Raw genomic sequence first — 23,475 nt, 5'->3', positions numbered from 1 at the left:
TTGATATGAACTAAAAAGGTTATAATGGTATGCTAATTAGTAAAATAAAAAATAAAAAACAATAAAAATTGAGCCTCACAAAATATTTAGATATTTGTCGATTTAGTAATATTTTGATGTGACCATTGATACCACCTTTCTTGAGAAAAACTAAAAAGAATGAATAATTACACTGTTTTCTCATAGAGGTTGTTATAATGATATATAGATTTCATATGGTTTGAAAAATTATATCCAGTATTCTTATTTATTTTTGTCTAATAAAAAGATCCCTTTATTGACAAAATTCACCAAATTTATTAATATTAATTATCTATACCTTATTATTAAGGGAGATCACCTCTTTGGTGTCTCTCCATTTTCGATGTGCTCTTTTTTTTTTTAATAGTTACTTTATTTATTTTTATTCATCTTATACCTTTCCACTTCACCTATTATCTTTTGATATTTACTTTTCTTTTTATTTCTATGCATCTTTTATTGATACTATTTTTATTATAGATTTAATTTTAATTTATTATTTTCATATACTTTATTAAACATAAACATTTTAAAAATATTTTATTTTATATAATATTGTAAAATTTGAACATACAATGTATGTGCCACAAATACTAGTAGTAATAAAAAAAATTGAATGAAAATTCATATTTACCATCAAATTTGCTTATTACTTAAGTTAAATAAATATTTTTTGACCCAAAATAATCTTATAAGAATGAAGATATATCTCTTTTACATACATTATCGTGTGAAAATATATAAAGATAATTTGATCAAAAAAATATTTATTTAATATGCAATAAACGAGTAATAAGTTAATTGGAGGTAAATATAGATTTCACGTTCAATTTTTTTGTCATTATCAATAAATTCAGTTGATATTGAATGAATATTTTTATTAGACAGAAATAAATAAGGGTAATAAATATAATAAGAGTTTGCGTATAATTACAGCAACCTCGTAAAAAGGATAGACAAGTATCTAAAAAAAAAGTCAAAAGGGAATGGCAAGAGTGTAAATGTGCAAGGAAAAAGGGTTAATGTATAGGGTAGAGCCAACTTTTGCCTTTTACTCTTGATCTCAAACCTTCATTCTCCACTCCTTGACAGCCCCAACCAATAATCAATTCACATAATAAATACAAAAATGATAAGTGGGCCCAAAGCCCTTCTCCTCTTTAAAGAACTCCACTCCCTAAACTCCAAAATCCTCCTTTCCTTTTCCCATCAAATGACCAATCCCACCACAATTCTTCAACTTGCAACCACCACCACCACCTCCAAAAGGCTGAAGCGCCACCACCTCACGACGGAGGACGACCGCCATCAGTCTTTACTTCCCGGAATTCCTGACCATATAGCCCAACTCTGCCTTTCTCTCGTCCCCCCTTCCCTTCTCTACTCCGTTTGCCATTCTTGGCGCCGCCTCATTTATTCTCCTTCTTTCCCTCCTTTTCTCTCTCTCTACGCTCTCTTCTCACCTACTGATACTGAATCTCAACCCCATCTCTCAAACTCGGTTGAATTCTGCTCTTTTGATCCGATCTCGTGTAAATGGCAGCTTCTCCCTGCTCCGCCGGCTGACCCGCCGCTTCGGTTCCTCTTCCGGCACCCTTCCTTCATATCCCGGAAGCTACCTATCCAATCCGTCGCCGCTTCCGGCAACCTCGTCGTGCTCGCAGCCACCGACGATAACTTCCTGCCTGCCCTATCCCAACCCCTCGTTTTCAACTCGTTGTCTAAAAAATGGGCGCGCGGTCCCCCACTCCCCGCGCCGCGCCGGTGGTGCGCCGCCGGCACGACAAGGGGAGCTGTCTATGTCGCGAGCGGGATTGGGTCCCACTACAACACCGACGTCGCACGGTCGGTCGAGAAGTGGGACTTAACCAATCAGTGGCAACGCGGCTGGATTTGGGAGAAGATGGGAAAGCTTAAGGACGGGAAGTTCAGCCGTGATGCGATCGAGGCCGTTGGTTGGAGAGGGAAATTATGCATGGTGAACGTGAAAGGAGACGCGGCGAAGGAAGGGATAATCTACCACGTGGAAAAGGATTCGTGGGAGGAGATGCCGGAGGGGATGCTGGCGGGGTGGAGGGGTCCGGCGGCGGCGATGGAGGAGGAGACTATCTACGTGGTGGATGAGTCGAAAGGCTCGTTGAAAAAGTATGATCACGTGAAGGACGCGTGGGTGGAGATGGTGGAGAATGAGATGCTGAAAGGGGCGCAGCAGGTGGTGGCGGCCGGTGGGAGGGTGTGTGTTTTGTGTGCAGATGGTGCGAGAATCACGGTGGTGGATGTGGCGTCGCCGCCGCCGGCGAGACAGTGGGTGGTGCATGTTCCGTCCGGGTTCCAAGTTGTGGCGGTTCACATCTTGCCTAGATTAAGCCACTCCGATTTTCGGTCCAAGTAAACAGATTTTTCATCCATTTTTTTACTATAAACACAAATATATTATTATTCCATTAATTTGGATAAAATCCACATTTTGATTTTTTTCTTTTTGCTTTTTTATTTGATGTTGAAATACATAAATAATGAATGCTCATCTGAAAATTGTGTACGCGGAATGAATTTTTAATTTTGTTTTGGTTCATTTATTCAATTAAATAAATAAATCGATATATTTAGAAAGTGGGACGTATGTAAGGTGAAGAAATTCTGATGTTAGAGCTTGTTTCAATCCAATTAAAAGAATTAATGATAAATAGTGTATTTGTATTTACAATCATTTTTTTAATTTAATTTGTTATTTTTGTATTTTTAAAATTTATTTATTTTTATCTCTATTTTGTCGCTCAGTCAATTTCTCAATGAAAATATGGTGGAGACTTGGTTATACACATGGTTCAATCTTTAAGCACGACTGTTGTGAAACACAAACGTGTGTATTTTTTCAGACAAGTATGTTCAACATCCAAAATGAGAGTTACATGCTTAGATTGTGTTACAAAACACAACTGTATTTTTCAATGCGCAAATAGACAGGAAGCCAGGAACACGTTCTGGTTGTGTTTTCGTCTCAAAATCACAATCTTCCTACGAAGTTGCGGACCCTTTCACTTTAAAAATATGACTAATCTTATAAAGTAAAAAAAATACATCTAAATTCAGCCTCATTTTTCAGATTGAAACTAAAGTTTACGGATGTTAACATTAATAGATGAACTTAATGTATTAAAGTGATTTTCAAGGCAAATTCTAGGGAGCAACTATGTTACTTCTAAATGTAATTTACCTATAAAAAAGGGCGACCTTTTTTTTTTTTTTTTTCCCATGGATTTTGACGTCTAAAAATATCTCACATTTGTTTTTGTTTGATTCGATTTTTATTAATAAATTTTCAAGCTTAATTTTATTTATTTAATAATTTAAAATTATTTTGGTATTAACTTATTTACTTCCTAATACAAGTTAAGCGAAAATAGTTAATTGATATAATTATAACAATTAATATTTTCTTGCCGTATTTAACATAAGAAAGTATTTTTAATTTACTTTGCTATGATACCCAACAATTTAAAAGAAAACATAATTCGATTAATATTGAGGTTTCATGATTTAGTTCAAGGTCATGAGTTCGCGTCCTATCAAATGTGTAGGTGTTTGTCTTAAATTTATATTTATATAATTCTGAATTAAATTTTATTATTTAAAATTATATTATTATGTTTTATAAATTATACTTATTTTGTTGTACAATATATCAATAAACTGAACAGCAGCAACTCTGAACTATGTTTATTTGATTTAGATACTGTACAAAACTATTATTTCTACTAAAATAACTATTTCGTCAATTTATTTCAATAATACCATCTGCAAATTAATTACCAATAAACAAAAAATTAACCATTTCAATCTATTGTTAATAAAAAAATATTATCTTTAATTATCATAATAGTAATAAAAATTAAATATTTAACCATGGCATATGAAAAAACACTCTTATCCAAAGTCGTAAAGGGCTCCAATTTGAGCCAGAAAATTTATGGTTTGAACAAACTCTATAAAGTCAATTGGCTGATTCTACGAGAAAATTCGATAAATACCAAATCACAATATAAATTAAAATAATTAAATACAATAATCAATAATAGTTTCTAAAATATGTGGATGGTCTTTCTTTATTTATCGAAAAAATCTCGTATTTTTTTTTGTGGTGAATAAAAAATTTAAAAGAAAAAGCTGGAAATACATTAAAGATTAATTTAAAAATAGGGTATTATATGAAAAGAAGAAGGTGTCTGTATTGGTCATCTCTCTATGGAAGAAGAAAACAAAAGAAGTTGGAGAAATTAAGGTAAACGACAAAACAAAACTTTTTCTAAGTCAATTTAAACATTTCTCTCATTATCATCAAAAGTTATCTCACTAATGATACATAGTCATGATGTTGTTGTTGTACTTAAATAGTAAATAATATGAAAATTAACAGTATGGTTGCCGGCCTAAATATTTGTTTATGATTGGCTATGGGAACACACGCAATGATTTTGGTCATAATTCACTTTATTAATTGCTAAGGGGTACGATAAAAGAAGTCCAATCTCACAATCAATCCTTAATGAATACACAAAGTTTTTTCAGTGTTTGACTTATACTCCATTCACACATAAATTACTAGATTCGAAAGATTTATTAAATAATACATCAAATTTAATAAATTTTTATTTTTTTTTGAATTTACAAAAAATCGAAAAAAAGGAGTAACGCCTTGTAGTCCAGCACGGAAGGATGGTGCTTCAGAGTTGAGTCTGTGCAACACTCTTGGTTCTAGATAATAGATTCGTAGAGGCATTATGATACGGGTCTGTCAAGATTTGAGGTTTCAGCTTGTTGAAAGATAATTTTATCTTATGATGTATGTTCAGCTCACTAGACATCTCGTCACTTAATCGTTGAACCAAATGTTTGTAGTTGATCACATATTTTCGTTCGTTAAAAAACTCGGAATCAATGTGGACTCGGTTTAATTAATAAAATATGGTAAATTTTGTACCCAAAAAAAAAAATTCAAATTGTTTGAGGTCAATGAGTATTAACCTTGACTACAACGAGTATTGACCTCCAGCTTTCTTTGGCGATCAGACATTGAGGAAGACATTGAGGAAGGGGGGTTGCGACTCTTACTTTTACTTTTGCTCTGTCCTTGGTCGGCAACTTTTTCTTTGCCCCTGCCCCTTTTTCTTTTGTTGCTAGGCTCAACTGGGGCTTCGACGATCTCCACTTGAGTTTCCGGAGATTGATCGTTGATATGGATTTGTGAGGAAGTAGTATGAGTAGGAGACTCAGGAGCTGCTGGATTAATGGAAGAAGCAGCAGTAGCAGATCCAGAGGCGTCATGCGAGCTCTCTGGGGTGGTCGCTTGGGCTCGAGCTAGCTCGTGATGCACAGAAGGGGAAAAGGCACCCTTCTGAGCCCTCACTTTCTTACGAGCAAACATGATTTTAGAATCTGCAGGATAGAAAAACAGAGTTGGAATCCCATAAAATACTTATAACGAAGGGAAGGAAGAAAAATAATCACCTAAGGAACCCTTAGTAAGAATGGGTGCAGGGGAGAGGCCCGCGAGCTTCAGCACCTTCTCCTTCAACAGAGGCTTGGGAAGGTATCAAAATAAAGTTATGTAGTTAATGAGATCGCTCTCGAACCCCTCCCCGTATGTCTTTGGTTCAGGTTTAGACTCGCGCCAATTGAGGCAGAAATCCCATGATTGCCTAGGAGGAGATCGAATAAAAAAATACCTCTCGCGCTAAGGGCCAATATTAGACTTCAGGTCGTCTAAATATCGGCAATCCTTGCCAGTGGTTAGGTTGAACCAACCACTCTCCCCCAACCTCTTGGAGGTCGTGAAAGAATAGAGAGACCAGAAATTATCAAAAGAAGGATGAAGATCTAAGTGGTTCATAACTATCAAGAAGGGAAGAATAAGGCTGACAGAATTAGGAGAAAGCTGCATTGGACAAAGGTCTAACCTAACGAGAATGTTATTTACTTCGCGAGCTAAAGGAAAACGTAAACTTGCTTCTAAGTGCACTACATAGAAGGAGCAGAAACCCTCAGGAGGTTGATGCATCCTATCAGAAGAACGAGGAATAATAATCTCATAGTTATCAGGGATGTAATATTTTCAGTTTAGCTGTTGGATGGGCGTTTTAATAGTACTAGCGATCCCGACCCAGGGTTTTTTGCGCTTCATATCCAAATATTTTTGTTGGATAGGAATATCATCGAAACTAGTCGAATCTACCGTTTGCACGGCATCCGGGATGGGAAGATGGGGAAACATGCATAGGGGAATTGGGGTTGTGGGATGTTCCTACGACCTCCCAAAGGGAGGCTGCAGTTGACCCCGAAGCCGAGCTCGAGCCCGTATCAAACTCTGAACCAGCCCCTAAGCTAGAAGACATTGAAGAAAGCAGGAATAAAGGTAAAAATACCTGGAAGAAAAAGCCGAAGGAGAAGGAAACTCGCTGAGGAAGATCGAAAGCGACTAGACTAGAAAGTGCGGTCAAGAAGTTCAAATGCTGGACTATATATAGAGTGAGAAAGGAGACAACACGTCTTTTCATGAGCCATGAGATGATGACACGTCAGTAAAATCAACGGCAAGGATGAAGCGATCTGACAAGCACCTAATCGACTTCTCTTAGTATCATTAATGACATTAATAGAAGTAGGGGAATAATGATGAGTGTAATTACATCAACAAGGTCAAAAAGATCAAATTAACCTTATTTTTTAAAGAAATTTGCAGCAGAGGACAAGATCTGCGTATGAAAGCGCGGGTCGGGTCGGGACGAACCCGCTCGCTTTGATAGCCGTTAGATCACCTGACACCCGGACGCCCAAATGATGTCACGTGGCACGTTCATATGCGGTACCGTTGAACATATATGGCAAGTGTATTTATCACGGTTTTAATCTCACCAGCTCTCCTTAGATCGCATTTGCCCCACTTTTTCTAACTTAAGTATCAGAGGGCCTTAGTTGGGGGCCACCCAACAAGCCTAACGTGCGTTCTGTTTTCAGGATCCGCTTGTAGGAAGTTCGAAAAAAGGTTCAGTGACTCGATCTCAGGGTACCAAAGTTCGACGACCCAACTCGAATTGTGCGACCTACATCAAATATATTATATTTTAATCTTAGTCTTTAGATAATATTAAAATATGGTATTTTGATTTATATTATCTAAAAACAAGCTTAACCAATAATTTAATACGTTTAATGTCCACTACAACATTAAATAAATATACTAGTTATTTCTATATTTATTAAATAAATCAATCAATCAAGTAATTCATTTAAATTAAAATTAAAAATAGAAAAGAAAAAGTATGATTGAGTCAGGGATTACTTGAGAATGTATTGAGAACTCTTTCTCTACCTAACCCTCTCTCTCGCGCGCGAAGTGGAAGAAAAAATTGCAAAACTCTAGACCGTCGGCTTCACGTCCACGAATCCATTGGCACACGACATACCTTCGCTTCGACTCCACCATTAACAGGTAACTTTTCTTCTTTGTAATTTCTTTTTACAGTTTGTACAAAAAAAGTTCTTAGCAAGTTTTGCTTTTAAGTTGTTTGATGAAATGGCTGATTGAATTTTTGTTGACTTATTCGACGCTGATAGACTTTGTGTGAGATTAAGTTGATAGATTTGCTGGGGAATGATGCTTAACAACAAATAAGCTTCTCTGTAGAGCTATATGTGATATATAGTTGGCGACATCTTTTTTCTGTGCAACTGCTTCAATGTCATAGTTGAAGGAGCTCATCAGCTATCAGTTCTTTTTTAGTATCAAGTATATGCTGTAAAACTTTTACACTTGTACATCTTTATTATGCTTCAGTATATCTACTTTTGTTCTTTTAGAATTTCGTAGTGCGAACTTACTATCCGAAGCAGCTACAGTGCAGTGTGCTGTCTAATGTAAAAAAAGGTATAAGAAATCAGTTAATTGAGCTCAACCTCAACTCGTGTCAATCGAGATCAAACTCCAGCTCGAGCCTTTATTTCCTGAGCTCGCCAAACTCAGCTCGTTTGCACAACTTCATTGGCATGTTCATCACATTTGAAAACTCAACGGGGGATGGGTCTCAAGCTATGACCGTTACCACCCCTATCACATCTCATGATATGTCATCCGTATCTTGGAGATGGATGGAGTCTTATTTAGACAACATCATTCAACCCATTGGTTGGCTATACCCGGACGATAGAACTACATATAAATTAGAAAGGAAAATGCTACTGGCTTTGGAACCTCTCGATCAAGCAGCTTCTACTCTTTCCATTCAAGAAGGGGAGATAGCATCAATTCAATATGTTTTTACGAGAAAAAATACATTGAAAAGGATATAAAACAGTTCAAATTGAATCATAGATGATCAAAATTATCCAACTCACACTTGTGGGTAAAGTGAAGTGGATACCATTTTCCTTATATGGGCTTTGAATGAGGAGAGATAAGGTAGCCCAATAGCTTGGGCTGTACTTGGAGAATGACCCCACTTGAACAAAGACCCAGTACCCTAATACTCCAACTCTAAATTAAAACACTACTAATTAATTTATAGGTTCATTCTCCCTGAATTTATGTTTAATTACATAAATACTTGGTATTATTTGCGAAATTATAAGTATAATCTTTGAGGTAGTAGTTGGCCTTAGAGTTACAACCCTATTCAATGGTAATATTTTATAGAAACACTTGTTCAATACATTGCACTGACACTCGTTCAAGAGCATACCTTTTAAATTGATTTTATTATACATTTACTTAATTCTTCTCCATAGTCTCATTTTAGACATTCCCTAATATATATTGGTCAATGACTTACTAAACTTCAATGTAAATTTGGTCATATATTAAAATTGCCTAAAGTATGTAATTTTGGCAAATTGATTAATGTATTTTAATATTTTTATTTGTTCATGCATCGCGTGTGCGTTGACTGCTAAAGTTTATAATTAATTTTTTTTTGTATTTATTTAAGCTTACACTTAAAAAATATATATACTCGCGGGAACATAATGAAAATGCTAATCAAGCACACTCAGGTTGCATGTGTACAAAAAAAATAGTTGCATTAAGTTAGAGAACTTATGGGCATAAAATAAAGAATGTGTAATTTTATATCATTTTGATTAAATGGTACATTTTTATTTTATTTACAATTACAAAAAATATTGTGTCCTTTTTATTTACACTTAAAAATTTATACGTGCAGGGACCGCATGCGGCGGTTGCTAGGTACTATATATTTTCTTATATTTTAATCGACTTAAAATTTTGAAGAGTGTTGGTGGTTTATGGTGTATAATGTTGGTTTTTCTTAATTGCTACATTCAAACACTTGTGAATTCATTTTTTTTTTGTTAGTCTTAATATTTTATTTCTATTATAAGTATTAAGGCCGCCAAATCGTCCGAAACTGCACAAAATCGCACCTTTGATTTTGGTAAAGTGGCAATTTAAAAAATTATTTTATAAAACTGCTAATGGCAATTCGATTTTAAAATAACTTTAGAAAAAATCGAAACCGCACCCTTATTACGCAATCTACTCCTATGTTTTGACTGTCAAGAATAGTTTTTGTAATTATACAAAAAAATAGGATAGTTTATATAAATAAAACATATATCGAGGATGTAAATATAATTATCTCAAAGAAATATTATCCGAATTATATTTGACTGCAGGATTACCACACCTACTACATGTTTTATTATTCAGGTCAAATATAGTCAATTATCATATATATATATATATATATATTATTTAATTGAGAATGAGGATAGTCAATTCAAATTAGACCTACCCTTATATTATGTTCGCCTCCTTATACCTTAGATTAGGTGAATAATTTTCTTTTATAATTTCGTGCCATACAACATCCGTATGTATTATATACAGTCTAATTTTTAAATCTAAATATAATTTAATAATATATATAAAAAAATAATTGTCAATCATGCAAATAATATTAATATTTTACATTAAATTCTTATAAAAGACCAACATCACTTGGGAATGTTGCAAAGACTTGAAATAAATGATTATCAATTTATTTTAGAAAATAAGTTAAAAATAATTATTTTTTAATTGAATTGATTAAATTAAATTAATTTAAGTAAAAAAATTACAAGTAATTTTCCATCAACTTCTACAATTTGTTTATAAAATTATAATATTAAATTGTTTCTTCAAACACTGAAAAATTTAATTATTTTTACTTTTAACTTTTATATTCAAAGAGGTCCAATTTTTTACTTTTATCTAATTTATCTGTTAATCAAATTTTATCGAATTTGCTGATATTAACAAAAAAATACAAAAAAAAAAAATTCTATATTTACACCCGATTAACTTATTACTGACTTCTTGCATGTCAGATAAATCTTTTGAAAAGATCAAATTACCCTCATACGTTTTCACGTGTTAATCTATATGAACATGTATATTTTCACTGTTATAAAGATAGTTTAGTTCGAAAAAATTTCTTTTACCTATTATAAGTCAGTAACAAATTAATTTAGGATAAATATCAATTTTTATTTATTAATATCCGCGAATTCAGTGAATTTTGACAAATGGATAGATTTTTTAGTTGTTAGACAAAAACAAATTTCAGGGATACTAAATATAATTTTTTAAATCAAAAAATTTATGTGTCATTACACCAAATTTTAGGAAAGAAGGATATAACTATTCTTTTTTTTATAATTTATTTTATTATGAAAGTAAAAGTTATTGCGAGTATTAAATTAGATTTTTTTTTCACTAAATTAGATTGTTGTGATATCATGAGTTTTTAATTTTTTCTTGAACAAGACAAGAAGTGTATTTACTTTCCCCAAAACTGCTGACCTATAAAAGAGCCCTGTTCAGACTTCAGACAGTCAAAACCCCACAAAATATTCTTTCGTCTCCCCAACAATCAGAAAAGCAGAGAGCCTTCCATCATCATCAACCTGAAATTGACCCCAAATCCTGCAACCCCACCTTAAAAGAATGGAGTTTACTAGATTTCCAGAGCAGTACTGACCCTTAAAACCTTAAAGAATACCTCAAGAATCGCACCCCAAGAAAATGATGTACAATGATGCTGGAAATGTCAGCAGCAGCACCGCCACCCCGAGAAACCCCACCATTCCTTACCCCCTTCTCGGCCATCAGGTTCACCAACCCATCATGATCCCGATTCCTCCTCCGCCTTTTTCCGGTGTGGGTGGCGGCGGTGGTGATGATGATGATTTTCCGAGGAGAGATGAGAGGTTCCCTCAATGGAGCAACCAAGAAACAAGGGACTTGATTGAAATCAGGGCTCAGCTTGAGTGGGACTTTACAGCGGGCAGGAGGACCAAGAATCTGTGGGAAATGGTGTCTTGCAGAATGAGGGAGAAGGGGTACAGGAGGACCTCTGATCAGTGCAAATGCAAGTGGAAAAACCTTGTTAGTAGATATAAGGTATATGTTTTTGCATAAATTTGATGGAAGATACACTCTGCTTTTTAATGTGATTTGTGGTGGTATTCTTGATTCCTGTTTATCTTTTTGGTCCGTTTGATAGGTCGGTTTTTGAATGATAAAGTTGATGTGTTGCCTTCTTTTAATTAAGTGGTATACCTCCTTTTGCATTCCCGTTTATCTGATTTGATAAATTGGAATCCAGTGCTGTAATTGGAAACCGGAAATTCTTGATTGAGTTGCAGATTTATCTGTTTATATACGCATGTAATGTTATTTTTTCTTGGTCTCTTCAAGGTTGGTTTTTCTTCTTTGTCAGAGATTGATTTCCATTTATGGAATGTGGACTGGACTGCAAGTAATAAGTTTGATCAGTTTTCAACGGGATGGAATGTATTTTATGGTGTCTGTATGCATGGCTGGTGGACTTGTGCTTTTGCATGTTACAGCTAGTTTGATGGCAGTAAACGGATTTAAATCGTGTATTCTTTGGAAATTAAATTTGTATTAGTTCTTTCACGGTCCTTTTATGTGGAGAGGAGAGGAGGATTAGTCCAGATACTGTAATTAATTTAAGCTACTTCTACTTCTCATTTTTCTGGTTGTCGACTTCTTTAACAGTTACTTTTTTTCTGCCTTTTGTATTCTAATAGATTCTCAGAAGTCCCACATTGTCGGACCTCCTGTTTCTTGTGACATTTGTTCAAATGAATCACAGCTGTCCGAGGTGTGTGAGATAAATGGAGTGTGAATTAATTCGAGATTCTCTTCTTTGTAGAACGGTGTAACTGAATTTGATTGTGTTTGCACAATTCTTTTTGTCGTGGGGTGTTATATGGATTATGGTCAAACTTGTCGGTAGCTTGTCAAATTTGCTATCTGAGTTAGTGATACTCTGTTGCTTTTTGTGACTTTAAATGTTGTCATTGACATGTGATCATATTGTGCTTCCGTGCAAATTCATTCAGAAGTTTGTGTTTGTCGGTCAAACTATGTGAGATGTGTTAAAATATAGAATTTGCATGGTTGTCGTTTTTCTGAAAGAGAGTGGTTTTCCAACACGTGTGGATTTTACTCACTCTCTGTCTTCTCTCGGTGCTTTAACATCTTAATAGAAACTTGTAAACAGAGAACAAACCGTGCCGAAGAGGAATAGAATAACTAGTTGCTTGCATGTGGATGACAATAAGGGTTTCAAAGAAAGTTACTCTATTCTGGTTCTCTATGCCCTTATAGTAACATTTTAATTGTCGGCAAGTTGAGACAATCTGAAATGTTGCCTAAACTGGAATTTGAAATCTTGGACCAGCTTTAATCAAATTGGATATAATTCAAGGTAAACTAGTTTAGTTCCTTTATAAATTTTTTAGCTCCAGCCGAACTTTATAAACTTGGAGAATGCTAAAATACATCATATCATGGTTTCTTATTATAGAAAAATTTGGTGAAATGAAGTTCTAGCGATCCATGCTGAGCAGAGCTTCTCGTAACTTGATACTAATCTTTACTGTGAAAAGCAGCATTTGTTGTATTGAGTGATATTGATAGATGAAATAAATGTAGCTTGGTGAAGGAATATGCCGTCATTGATTGGTAGAAAGTGTTGAAATACATTTATTTACTCCTGCAATAATCCAATTAAAGAACCTGAGAGCCGGGGGAATCAACTTCTCTTGCAAAGCCTCATTGTGTCTCTCTGACATTGTTTGCTAAGTCTGTGGTGTTGATTGTCTTCATAAAGATGAGAACAGACAATGCTGTCAGCTTGCTCTTTAATGTATTTCTATAACGAAGTGGCGAATTCATAAATGTGGAATGTGTTCAAGTAAATTTAAACTAAAGCTATCCTTACATGGCAACGATTGATAAGAATATTACGTTTTTCTTTCTTTTTCTCTTTTCTATAGTTTTACCGCATTTGTCTTTTTCCTTTTTCATCATTATGCTTGTGAAAAGAAAATGACGTATTCAATACTAGTCTGCAAAAAGTTTAATGATAATCTATGCTTTTTCCAGTGGATTACAGAGTCTGATCTGTTAGGCACTTATAATGTTCTTTTACAATACAGGGGCAAGAAGCCTCTGATGTGAATAATAGTCGACAATGTCCGTTTTTCAATGAGCTGCATGCAGTGTTCACTGCAAGGGCCAACAAAATGCCGCAATCTCAGCTTGATACCAAGACTGGTACTGCTAAAGGAAGGAAGAGGCTTGAAAAAGTTTCTGAAGATCGATCCCATCAAGAATTCTCAGAAGAACTGGAGGATGAAGAAGAGATCGGAGTTGATCAGGCTGGGAAAGGAAGGGCTATTCAAAAAAGAAAAGCTGGTCAAGAGAAGCGCCAAAAACTAGGAGAAAATGAAAATTATTTGGTCCCTCCTCTTCCAAATGTAAACAAAAACAATAGCATTCTCAACAGTCTACAGGAGATGATGAGGAACTTCATCATGCAGCAACAGAGGATTGACGTGCAATGGAGGGAGTCAATGGAGAAACGTGCTGTCGAAAGGGAGCTGTTTGAACAGGAATGGCGGCAGAAGATGGAGAAACTCGAAAGGGAAAGGTTGATGATGGAGCAAGCTTGGAGAGAGAGGGAGGAAGAACGGAGACTGAGAGAAGAGAGCCGAGCGCAGAAAAGAGATGCCCTGTTAACGATGCTTCTTAACAAACTTATACGTAATGAAAGTCCTTAAGATGACCTAGAAGTAACCTACTATTTCCTTGGCAGCAACCAAAATTGTTGCACTAACTATCTTTTGGTAGGATCCTGATTTCAGCATAGGAAAATCGAACAGTACATCCTATTCTCAGAAAACATCTCTTAGAAAGACTAGAAATTCCTGTTTCCAGAACTATATGTTAGAGGCAGACAATATCGTGTGGTAATTTGTTTTTGTTCACAGCATTTGCATCTTTATTCTTGTAAATGTTTCTGCAGATCATTTACTTACACTTCGGTGGGAAGTGTTTCTTTTACTGTGTCCATGAGGGGCCAATTTCATTTTGCTGTATATTTTCTTACATTATTATGCTCCTTCACTGAACGTTCTCCTGTACTTTTATGCATTCATCTTTCAACTTGATGTCAGAATCCATAAATCAGGAGATCTGATTTCTGACATTTATGCTTTCATGCGCTTTGCAATTCAGTATGAATAAATTTGCACAAGTGCCGAATCTTTCCTTCCAGTGCTGGTACCGTTCTATCAACGAGATCTTTTTACTCTTTGTAATGGAGCAACACCCAAAATTCACTACTGAAGCTCGGGTTGATGTCAAACTTCAAATACTATCTGCAACTATGACAACATACACATAGAAATTGAATTTACCCCCTCAAGCAGCACACCTGAAGTAGATGCTCTGACTTGATCTTGGGCAATTTTGTTCTTGAAGGCACGGGTTACCATGTAACGTTAGAGCTGTTGCAATGAAACTATGTTGGTGGGTTTCTGCATAAATTGCAGAATGTCTAATGAAAAACTAAATATTCTGGAACTCTGTATCCATACTAAAATCATAATGCCAAGTCAACTTGCATCATTCCACCAAATATTGATACAAACCAAGGAAAGAGTAATTTTATTGATGTGTTTCTAACATGCTTCCTCTGGGTGGTCCAAAGAATATAGGAGACAAAACATAAAGTTACATTCTTATAAACACAGAACATTGGACTTTCTTTCGGTCCATCCATACGTTTGACAGTCAAATTACATTTTTCTGAAGGCACTAGTACAGAAAGAGCAGATACTACAGGAGTCAAAGCTGCTACCCTGAGTTGCTTGGAGGCTTTTCCTTTGGATGCTTTGAGCCATAATGATCAGCAAGCTGGTTCTGGTTTGCAAGCTGAGCCTGAAAACTCAAACCATAAAGTGAGAAAGATATCTGTGCCCATTATCTCTAAGATAAACAAGCACCGGCCCATGGTTAGCAATATTCATAAAAAACTCTTTCTAGGCCCTTTAACACCACCCATTCTATAATTGATAATTTTTTCCCTTGATTACACCAACTTCTATTGGCCTCCCTATCTAATATCATCTATATCAGAACAGAGAAAAAGATTAAGCGGTGGCCTCTCAAAAACATGCCATACTAAATTTAAAACACACACAATAGCAAAACTATTGCAAAATGCTTTTAACATGCTCAATGTTCCATTTTAACTGTTTCTCCATGTTTTTACATGAAATGCACTAGGTGAATAATTTGAAGCAAAAGGAACTGAAAGAGGGAATAAGGTACATGCTTATGTGTTTTAGAGCGTGATGGAATACTTAAAAAAGAATGCTTTGAAACATAAAAAAGCAAGTGAAAATAGGCATCAGGTCTTTAAAGTGAAAAGGACACTCCTACCATCATAAGACATAAGGATGCCTACGGCGTTCATTCCCTTCATCTTGACTGGGTTAGTTTTGTTCACATCTTTAGAGAGTAGTATATACTAAAAAAAAAGCACATGGCATTCTGCAATAGAAGTAGAACAAGAGACTAGAGAAAATTGGTTTTTGATGCAGGAAATCATCAACAAACCACAACTACCATGCCCTCCGATGGAATTGGGGTATGGTCCTGAGAGGTGATAGAATCTCTGTGTGAATATTCAAGATACAAGGATAAATGCTAGTTAAGTAGAAAGAAAGATGCTGAGTTTGTATCCTGTACTTTAAACAGCTGTGACAAGACAAAGCTAATGATTTGTTAGCTTTGCAAGCCTTCCATGGGATGCGATTTAGGTGTGCAAGATCAATTCAGTATGATCCAAGAATATTCATCAATTTAATCACAAATATGAATCCCGACAAAGGGAGTATCAAAAAACTAGGATCTGGTTCATACTCACAACACACTTTCGGTACTTTGGACTACAAGAAAAAATTCCCATCCAAAGCTACAACAGTTGGACACCACCAATGGCCTAAAAGCCCATATCTTTACCAGTTACCAACCCATAAATCCCACCCCATTCTGCAAAATCCCTTTGCCTATTTGGATCAGAAACATCTTTATCTATTGTAATCATCAGTTCCATAAATTGAAATCATCTACAAAGTCATCAAAACAAGAGAAAAAAATTACTTAACCAACATATGCAAAGCATAATTCAAATAATTCATATCTTCAGATAATACACATAAACTATTATCTGAAAGAGAAACCCATCAAAGAGGGACACCGCATTGAAACTAATATAAATCTACCCCAACAACTGAATGAATTTCCACATGATTGGTACATAAAAATATACAAGTCAGGCATATATATACACGCGCACACACACAAGAGCGTGTCTGTGAAAACGAAGTTACTTTACAAATGGGGCAGATGACTTTGAGGCCAACGGCACGGGCTTCGAGCTGCGACCCTTTGGCCTTCTGATTCTTCTCTGCGTTCTTTCTTTGAGCCTCGATCTTCTGCTTTCCCCTCGTCATCTCGCTTTCTCCACAATTTCCCTCTTTTGTATCAAACACTTTAACGTGTGTGGTGCGTGTGACAAGGGCCTTAAAAATTTCGATGCTTTGCGAGCCCATGTATGATCAAAGTTCTTCCTATCTTTTTGTTTTTTCCAAAAAAGAAAAAAAGGGTGATTCTTTTGGCTCTAATTTAGTTTCAGTAGTATCATTTTATAATTTGTTTAATTTAATTTATATATTAGAAATTATTGAATGAAATGAAATTCTACATTAATATAATTAATTAAACAAAATTTAGACTCATACCTGATAAATACTTTTTTAAACAAAATAATAATTAAATGATTACATTAGTTCAATCAATATATCAATATAAAAAATAAAATAAAACAAATTATACTAAACTCACATAAAATAAGACACATTTAGTAAAATTCGAACATATAACCTCAAATTTATTCACGAGAACTCAATTTGGTATGCAGTCGTGTTCCTATTTTTATCGTACCCATAAAATACCAAGAAGCAAGCTATATCCAAAAAAATCGAGCAGAGTCCGAATAAATTATAAGGATCACAATCCATAAGGTTCATATTCTGTAAGGCAGATCAAAAGCAGAAATTCTCGAGGAGAATGTATACATTAGTTGTATGTTGGGACCAAGTGAAACTACCTGAGGGTTGATGAACGTCATGCAAGTCAACAAGGAAAACTACTCTCATCTTTCATCATTTTCGTATTGGAGCCTTGTAAAGAGTTCACTCAGATCATCCAACCTTGAAATTAAAAATTACGAGCAAAAGGTGAACAGGAAAAAGAGATAAGGACAACAGAAAAAAGGGACGATTTTAGTTGAAGATAAAGCTCTTTGGCTCAACTAACTCGGTATTGACATTTTCTCTATAACGAGTTTCAAGATTTCCAGAATTTTATGCTGCTTTAGACTGCAATTTTGACCAAAAGGCTGGAAATGTGGAAGAGATGGAACGCGTTAATCTGTTCATGATACTCTGGTGGGGTTTGGGTTTCTGCAGACTTTGTATTAACCATTGGTAGTCAGATAATGCGTCTTCTGATAACGGCTCTAGAAGTTCACACCGCGACAAGATTTCACCGGGTGGTATGTTAGCAATGAGATTAGTGTCCAGTTTCGGTCTACCATTTCTACGCTCTTGAGGCCCTTCAACCATGGATTTGAGTGAAATTGGTGATGCTCCAGCAATGATCTCTTCCTTGAAAGGCAAAGCTCTTTCTGGTTGCAAACAGAACTCCAACCACTGCTCCACCAATGGTGATGGTCCTCTGACTCTTCCTCCGATTTGGTCTGTGACAAGTCTTGAGACACTTGGTACTGCCTGCAACAAATACAGAGGCGAAAAGGTTCACCGATAAAATGACTGCTTGCTTCAAGTAGAATCCAGGTAAAATGTAGCACAGAGATGGTTGGGTTGGGTCTACGTGATGGTCACATTTAACAAGACATAACATGAGAAGGTTGATATTATTGGAAGCCGAAGTCATTTCAGCATCAAATTATAAGGTAAAATTTTGAAATGATAACACAGATGATCCAAGACATACCCAAAAATCTGCCCATAAACTAGCACCAGACTTGGGAACTACTACTGAAACATTTGACATTGTTTTGGCAACAGGAAGAACATCACTGCTCCATCCAACAGCCACCCATACATCTCCGGCTCTGAAGGCTTTAAGATAGTGCTGACTATCAAACAGCCGAACCTGCATAAAGTTCATGTGGTGACTTCAGGAAAATCAAAATTATCCAAAAGGATTTAAATGGAAACCTGGATATCTTTCTGCAACATAAGAATAGTTTTTTTAATAGGAACTGGAATTTTATATGAAATAGCTAAGTTAATCCTATCAAGACTTAGCTTGTATACTAGATTATATGGACTTTCTAACCTAATCACAGAGAGTATTCTTTAAATGCAAAATTAGGAAAAGACTAAATTAAATGAACCTGAAAAAACTAAAGAGTAAATACTCAAAAGCTAAAGACTGATTTATACCAAATTATAGTTGAAGTAAATTGCACTGCTCTAGGAACTATTCCTTTACATTTGCTTTGCTTTTCTTCTGACTGCCTGCATCAATTTGTCTAAAATTAAGTGCTACGAATTCCACATCATGCTTGTCTTTTATCATAAAAGAAAATTTTTGAAACATCTGCAACCATCCGGATATCTTACCATAAGAACTTTCTCTATTATCTCTTACCTGCTGAACAAGCAATTCCAGCTGCTGCAGGACAGCATATTTCCCACCAACAACTTGAGAGTCAATATTAGTACTATTATATGATGCTCCCATACATTTCAACACTGCTCCAACAATCTCCCGCGGTGAATTGACCATTGAAATTTTTCCAGCAAGTTCAGGGCGCCATAAATCTGACCAGTCCTGTATGAGAATTTCCACCTTAGCTTCTAAAACAAGATTCAAGTGAGAGGCAGGGGATTTTGTACAAAATTGCAGTAAAATTACTGAAAAGAAATGTTGATCAGCAGATCATATCAGGTAAGCACAAACCAAGGTCAAAACTTCAGAAAGATACAGGCTTAACACTACAATTACCTGTACTGGGGCCAATTTATGCTTTTGAAATTCTTTTCTATTATAAGCTATCACCATGCTGCCCCAACGGTATGGCACAGCCCATATTCTGCCCTGAGAATCTAAATTCCCCTCAGAGCTCCTGCGTAAATATACCTGAGATTATTACAAAAGTAAAATAATTCTGATCTTCCATACATGTCAAAGGGCACCAGGAGAATAAAAAAAGTTTAGGTGCAGTAATCAGTGATTCAACATGAAACCAATGGCTAAAGGCCAATGGACCAGAGCCAGTATGATCATTTGCTTAGAGTAACCAGCATGCCTTCAAAGTCAGTAATGTATGATCTACCCTATGGTTGAATATATTACTGTCAGTCACCAATGATGGTTATAGATGTGTTCTGCATTTTCCCTTTCATCCTTTGAGTTATAATTTTGACTTTCATCTTTATTGACTCTGCCCCGTTTTCTTCTGTGTCTACTCTTTTTCTTTTACTTTATTTCTTCGACTTCTTTATTTTCTTTGAGAAGAAGATCACGTGAAAAAACTTATTAGCTTATAAGTGTTTTGTCTCAGTTAACTAAAGCGGTGTACGCAACAACATTCCCATGAACAATGAACACAGCAGTCTGACTTTAGGGTTGATTATTAGCCTGAGAGTCGGAAGTTCTCTCTTATTCATTCTAGGTACTGTAGAATTGTTATGATGCAGCATATGAAGGTGACCAGAAAACTCTTCAATCTTGAACAATAGACTCACAAAGCCAAATAATGAAAACGATAACTGGACTGCCTTCTCACCTTCCATTTGTCACTTAAATTTTGAAACCAATCTTGGTCTTCTGCTCCTTTCATGGGCTCAATTAACCCCTTGCCAATGGCAAAACTAAGCCAGGAATCACCAAGAGTAACAAGATCAGCTGCCACAACAGATTTACGATTGATTTTCCCTTTGTTAAATGGATTAGAAAGTTCATGAAATATGTCTCTAAGACTTCGACGGAACTCTGGACGGAACCTCACTCTCTTTCCCTGAGATTTCAAGAACTCCTGCAAATCGAGGAGTAAATATATATATGTACAGGGAGATTAGTAAAATTCTGAGTCATCATTTGAGGCACATTAAGAACACTGAAGAAACAGAACAAGTTTATGTGGTCAAATAATCTAAGGGCAGAGTATATTGCTATCTCAACATTTTCTATTCACCTGTTCAGTTCAAATTGTGTTATGCAACATTAGATGCCAGCTATCAAAATCCATTCATCTATATTAGCAAATAATCAAAAAGGTTGGATGCTGCAGAACAGATTAAATAATGCAAACAAACTTTTGAAATCACCATGCAATTGAGTACTTTCTCTAGGCTTTGTTTGCTCCTTTTTCTCCATATGCTCAGGCGTAAGCACCAAGCTATATTTGGATGTTGCACGCTTCATACAAGATTTTTTCAGATTCCATTGATTTCTCATGTTTATTAATCACAATTGATCAGTGATATAGGAATTCAGATTGTCAAATTTGCTTCTCCGAAAATTATCAGCCATATGTAAGAAGTTATATTTAATTATGTTGTTTTGTTTTTGCCTTACTGTAATATCAACACACACATCCTCCGAAAATGGAGTTTAGTCCCAACTAGTGATTGAAGAAGTATTCGCCCAGGTCACATCATAATTGTCAAAATTCCCAATGTCAACCAGAAAAATCCATGATCATGTAAGAAAGTTCTACAGATTGTTGACAAAAGATAAATAAAACTGTGCAATTCAGAGAAGTTTGTTTTACAGCCACAAATCATACTTCCAATTGAGATGTTTTTCTTTTAGTAAGAATGTTTACCCTATGTGGCCATTCAAAGGCCCAGTTAAAGCAAAGGAAATAGAAGAAAAGTGAAGTATCCTGGCGAAACTGAATAATAGACAATGCATGGCCAATTCAATAAATCTGAAATGGAAGTATGTAGAACGCACCCGAACCCATATGGGAGGCAGTGAACCTTCCAGAGCAACTATTCTTAAGGGAACTGTCAATGCATATGTTTTAGATTTCCAGCGTTCAAATGCTGCTTTCATATCCTCATCTCCCATATTCTCCAAATTTTCAGATTCCCCCCCATTATCAGTATCTGTAAACAGAAAAGTGGATCAGAAAACCACATACAAGAAAAAGAAAGCTCTCCTTAAACTTTTCAATCACATATTTGAATTAGTCACCGTCACAAACACCCCGTTCATAATCCTCCCATGTGACCGAAAGGGTCAAAACCTTATCACTCAGAGGAAGTGAGCAGTAAATTTTCACTTTTTTTTTTTTTGGAAAGTAAATTTTCACCTAGTATGACATTTCAATAGATGACCTCAATTCCATTAGTTTAGAATGTCAAAAACCATACGGGCTACAACAGTGTAAATTAGTGTACTTCAAGTACTTTATGCTGATGCACATAGTAAATTATATAAGTACTCTTACATAAGCAAGAGGCTAATACCTAAATTATATATGTAGGCACTATTGCAAGATTTGTGAAAGAGGAAAATTCACTGCAGAAACAATGATATGTGAATTCAACAGACGAGGCACGTATCAATCAATCCACTGGATAGAATCTCCGATTCTTCCTTATGCAAACAGTAAGCCGAAATTGATGTCCAAAAATGCTTAAACTCACCAAAGCAACTAAGGCACAAGCAATGCAGCATAAAGTACAACCATCCAACTAACTACAGAATTTCCACTCAAAACCAAACCCTTACGCAGGCTGCGACTAGCAAGCAAGAACAACATAATACTATGAAGCAAGTTAGGGGAAGCAAACAAACCGAGAGTTTCCTGCGCGTGTGCTAAGGATGAGGGAGACGCAGGACGAATGCGGGCCGAAGCTGGGGGAGGAAAGGCCCAAAGGCTGCTCAGGCCGAGACCTATAAGAACCACCGAGGAAACAGAGAGCTGCCGGAAAAAGTCTCCCGCCGACGAGCATCGGTTATTGTTGAATGTGGCGGTGAGTTGAATTGAGAGGCGTCGCGGTGGATAGCGAGGAGTCCGGATCCAGGTACGAGTCGGGTTCAGGTCGGAACATATGGGGCCGGGTAGCGAAGGGAGAGATAGTACCGGCATTTTGGTGGGTGGGGGAAGAGAGAAGGGCAAGCGGGTGAGTGTCTTGTATATATAATTTGTGTTAATTATATTTAAATTTCGTCTCTAAATATAAAATTATATTTTTAACAAAAATTAAATTATACTTACAACATTTTTATAAATTTGTCGTTTATACCTATTAGGATTTGGATGAAAAATAATAATGGTAGCACGTTCACACCTAAAGTTTTTATTTCATTTTTACTCCTAATTTAATATTATCATATAATAATTTTGTATTTATAAAAATAAAATAAAATAATACCAATCTATATATCTATACTGTGTTATTAAGTGAGAGCACTTCTTTGATGTCTCTCTCTTTTTTGGTATGTTATTTTAATATTTCAGCAGATTTTTTTCTTTTTTATCAACCTCTATTTTTTCATTTCTCTCAACTTCCATTTTTTTTCCTCCACTCTTCTCCCTTTTCAATATTTTTATTTATTTAACTAAAATATATAATAATTATATCTTAATATTTTAAATTAATTATAGATAAATTTTGGTCGTGTGTATATTATGTTTATAAACATATAAGTACGTGAATACACATAAAAATATTAAAGGGACACGATTAAAATTTTATATAATTCGTTTTGTAGATATTAATATTTTTCGTACAAAACACTAAGAAAAAAATCAGGTAAACAGATGAGTTTTAGAGTGTAATTTATAAAATTTTTTAGAAAAGAATATAATTTTATATTTTTTAAGAGGTCTAATTAATCCTATAATTTGTATAAGATATTTTGTATAACTCTTTAAATAATTAAAATATTGTTTTAAAGAAAATATGATAAAGAGATTAAATAACATAAAAATTAAATTATTGGACGAAATAATGAGGCCATCACTG

The 23,475-nt window shown here is 35.3% G+C and overlaps 3 protein-coding genes and 1 long non-coding RNA gene across 6 annotated transcripts; 3 read left to right on the top strand and 1 right to left on the bottom strand.

Moving 5' to 3' along the window:
- Positions 1–1,128: 1,128 nt before the first annotated feature.
- KUF1 (KAR-UP F-box 1) lies at positions 1,129–2,563 on the top strand. Its single transcript, XM_011075956.3, has one exon. The coding sequence runs from the start codon at positions 1,151–1,153 to the stop codon at positions 2,411–2,413; it is 1,263 nt and encodes a 420-aa protein (XP_011074258.2). The 5' UTR covers positions 1,129–1,150; the 3' UTR covers positions 2,414–2,563.
- A 4,684-nt stretch (positions 2,564–7,247) lies between these two features.
- LOC148789301 (uncharacterized) lies at positions 7,248–7,880 on the top strand. The gene is made up of 2 exons (XR_016067479.1): positions 7,248–7,510; positions 7,636–7,880. It is a non-coding gene; the product is annotated as an uncharacterized LOC148789301 (long non-coding RNA).
- A 3,006-nt stretch (positions 7,881–10,886) lies between these two features.
- LOC105158901 (trihelix transcription factor GT-3b) lies at positions 10,887–14,452 on the top strand. Its single transcript, XM_011075847.3, has 2 exons — positions 10,887–11,476; positions 13,546–14,452. Exons 1-2 carry the CDS (start codon positions 11,099–11,101, stop codon positions 14,167–14,169), a joined length of 1,002 nt encoding a protein of 333 aa, XP_011074149.1. The 5' UTR covers positions 10,887–11,098; the 3' UTR covers positions 14,170–14,452.
- A 579-nt stretch (positions 14,453–15,031) lies between these two features.
- On the bottom strand, positions 15,032–22,637 carry LOC110011254 (putrescine-binding periplasmic protein-like protein). 3 transcript variants are annotated; one of them, XR_016065477.1, is made up of 9 exons: positions 22,301–22,637; positions 21,452–21,606; positions 20,280–20,528; positions 19,496–19,630; positions 19,139–19,321; positions 18,476–18,637; positions 17,568–18,249; positions 16,789–17,032; positions 15,032–15,331 (listed from the first exon to the last, which is right to left on the bottom strand). XR_016065477.1 is itself a non-coding variant. In XM_088880487.1 (7 exons), exons 1-7 carry the CDS (start codon positions 22,593–22,595, stop codon positions 17,824–17,826), a joined length of 1,605 nt encoding a protein of 534 aa, XP_088736613.1. In that variant the 5' UTR covers positions 22,596–22,637; the 3' UTR covers positions 17,427–17,823. The 3 variants fall into 3 exon arrangements, 1 of the variants encoding a protein (XP_088736613.1); XR_016065478.1 differs by having other exon boundaries at positions 16,794–17,032; XM_088880487.1 differs by lacking the exons at positions 15,032–15,331; positions 16,789–17,032 and having other exon boundaries at positions 17,427–18,249.
- Between the last annotated feature and the right edge of the window lie 838 nt (positions 22,638–23,475).

Source organism: Sesamum indicum, linkage group LG1, assembly GCF_026168435.1.
Source record: "Sesamum indicum cultivar Baizhima isolate 11 linkage group LG1, ASM2616843v1, whole genome shotgun sequence".
Taxonomy (NCBI): domain Eukaryota; kingdom Viridiplantae; phylum Streptophyta; class Magnoliopsida; order Lamiales; family Pedaliaceae; genus Sesamum; species Sesamum indicum.
Note: the sequence above shows the minus strand (reverse complement) of the source record. Positions and strands in the feature narration are given on the sequence as shown.

What these genes read in the sequence shown, in the direction of transcription:
- LOC105158901 (XM_011075847.3), top strand. Translation starts at nt 11,099, where the DNA reads ATGATGTACAATGATGCTGGAAATGTCAGCAGCAGCACCGCCACCCCG. An exon ending in ACCTTGTTAGTAGATATAAG is followed by an intron (nt 11,477 to 13,545) that starts GTATATGTTTTT and finishes TTTACAATACAG; the next exon opens with GGGCAAGAAGCCTCTGATGT.
- KUF1 (XM_011075956.3), top strand. Translation starts at nt 1,151, where the DNA reads ATGATAAGTGGGCCCAAAGCCCTTCTCCTCTTTAAAGAACTCCACTCC.
- LOC110011254 (XM_088880487.1), bottom strand. Translation starts at nt 22,595, where the DNA reads ATGCCGGTACTATCTCTCCCTTCGCTACCCGGCCCCATATGTTCCGAC. An exon ending in TGCCTCCCATATGGGTTCGG is followed by an intron (nt 20,529 to 21,451) that starts GTGCGTTCTACA and finishes CTCGATTTGCAG; the next exon opens with GAGTTCTTGAAATCTCAGGG. An exon ending in TGGAATTGCTTGTTCAGCAG is followed by an intron (nt 18,638 to 19,138) that starts GTAAGAGATAAT and finishes AACTTTATGCAG; the next exon opens with GTTCGGCTGTTTGATAGTCA.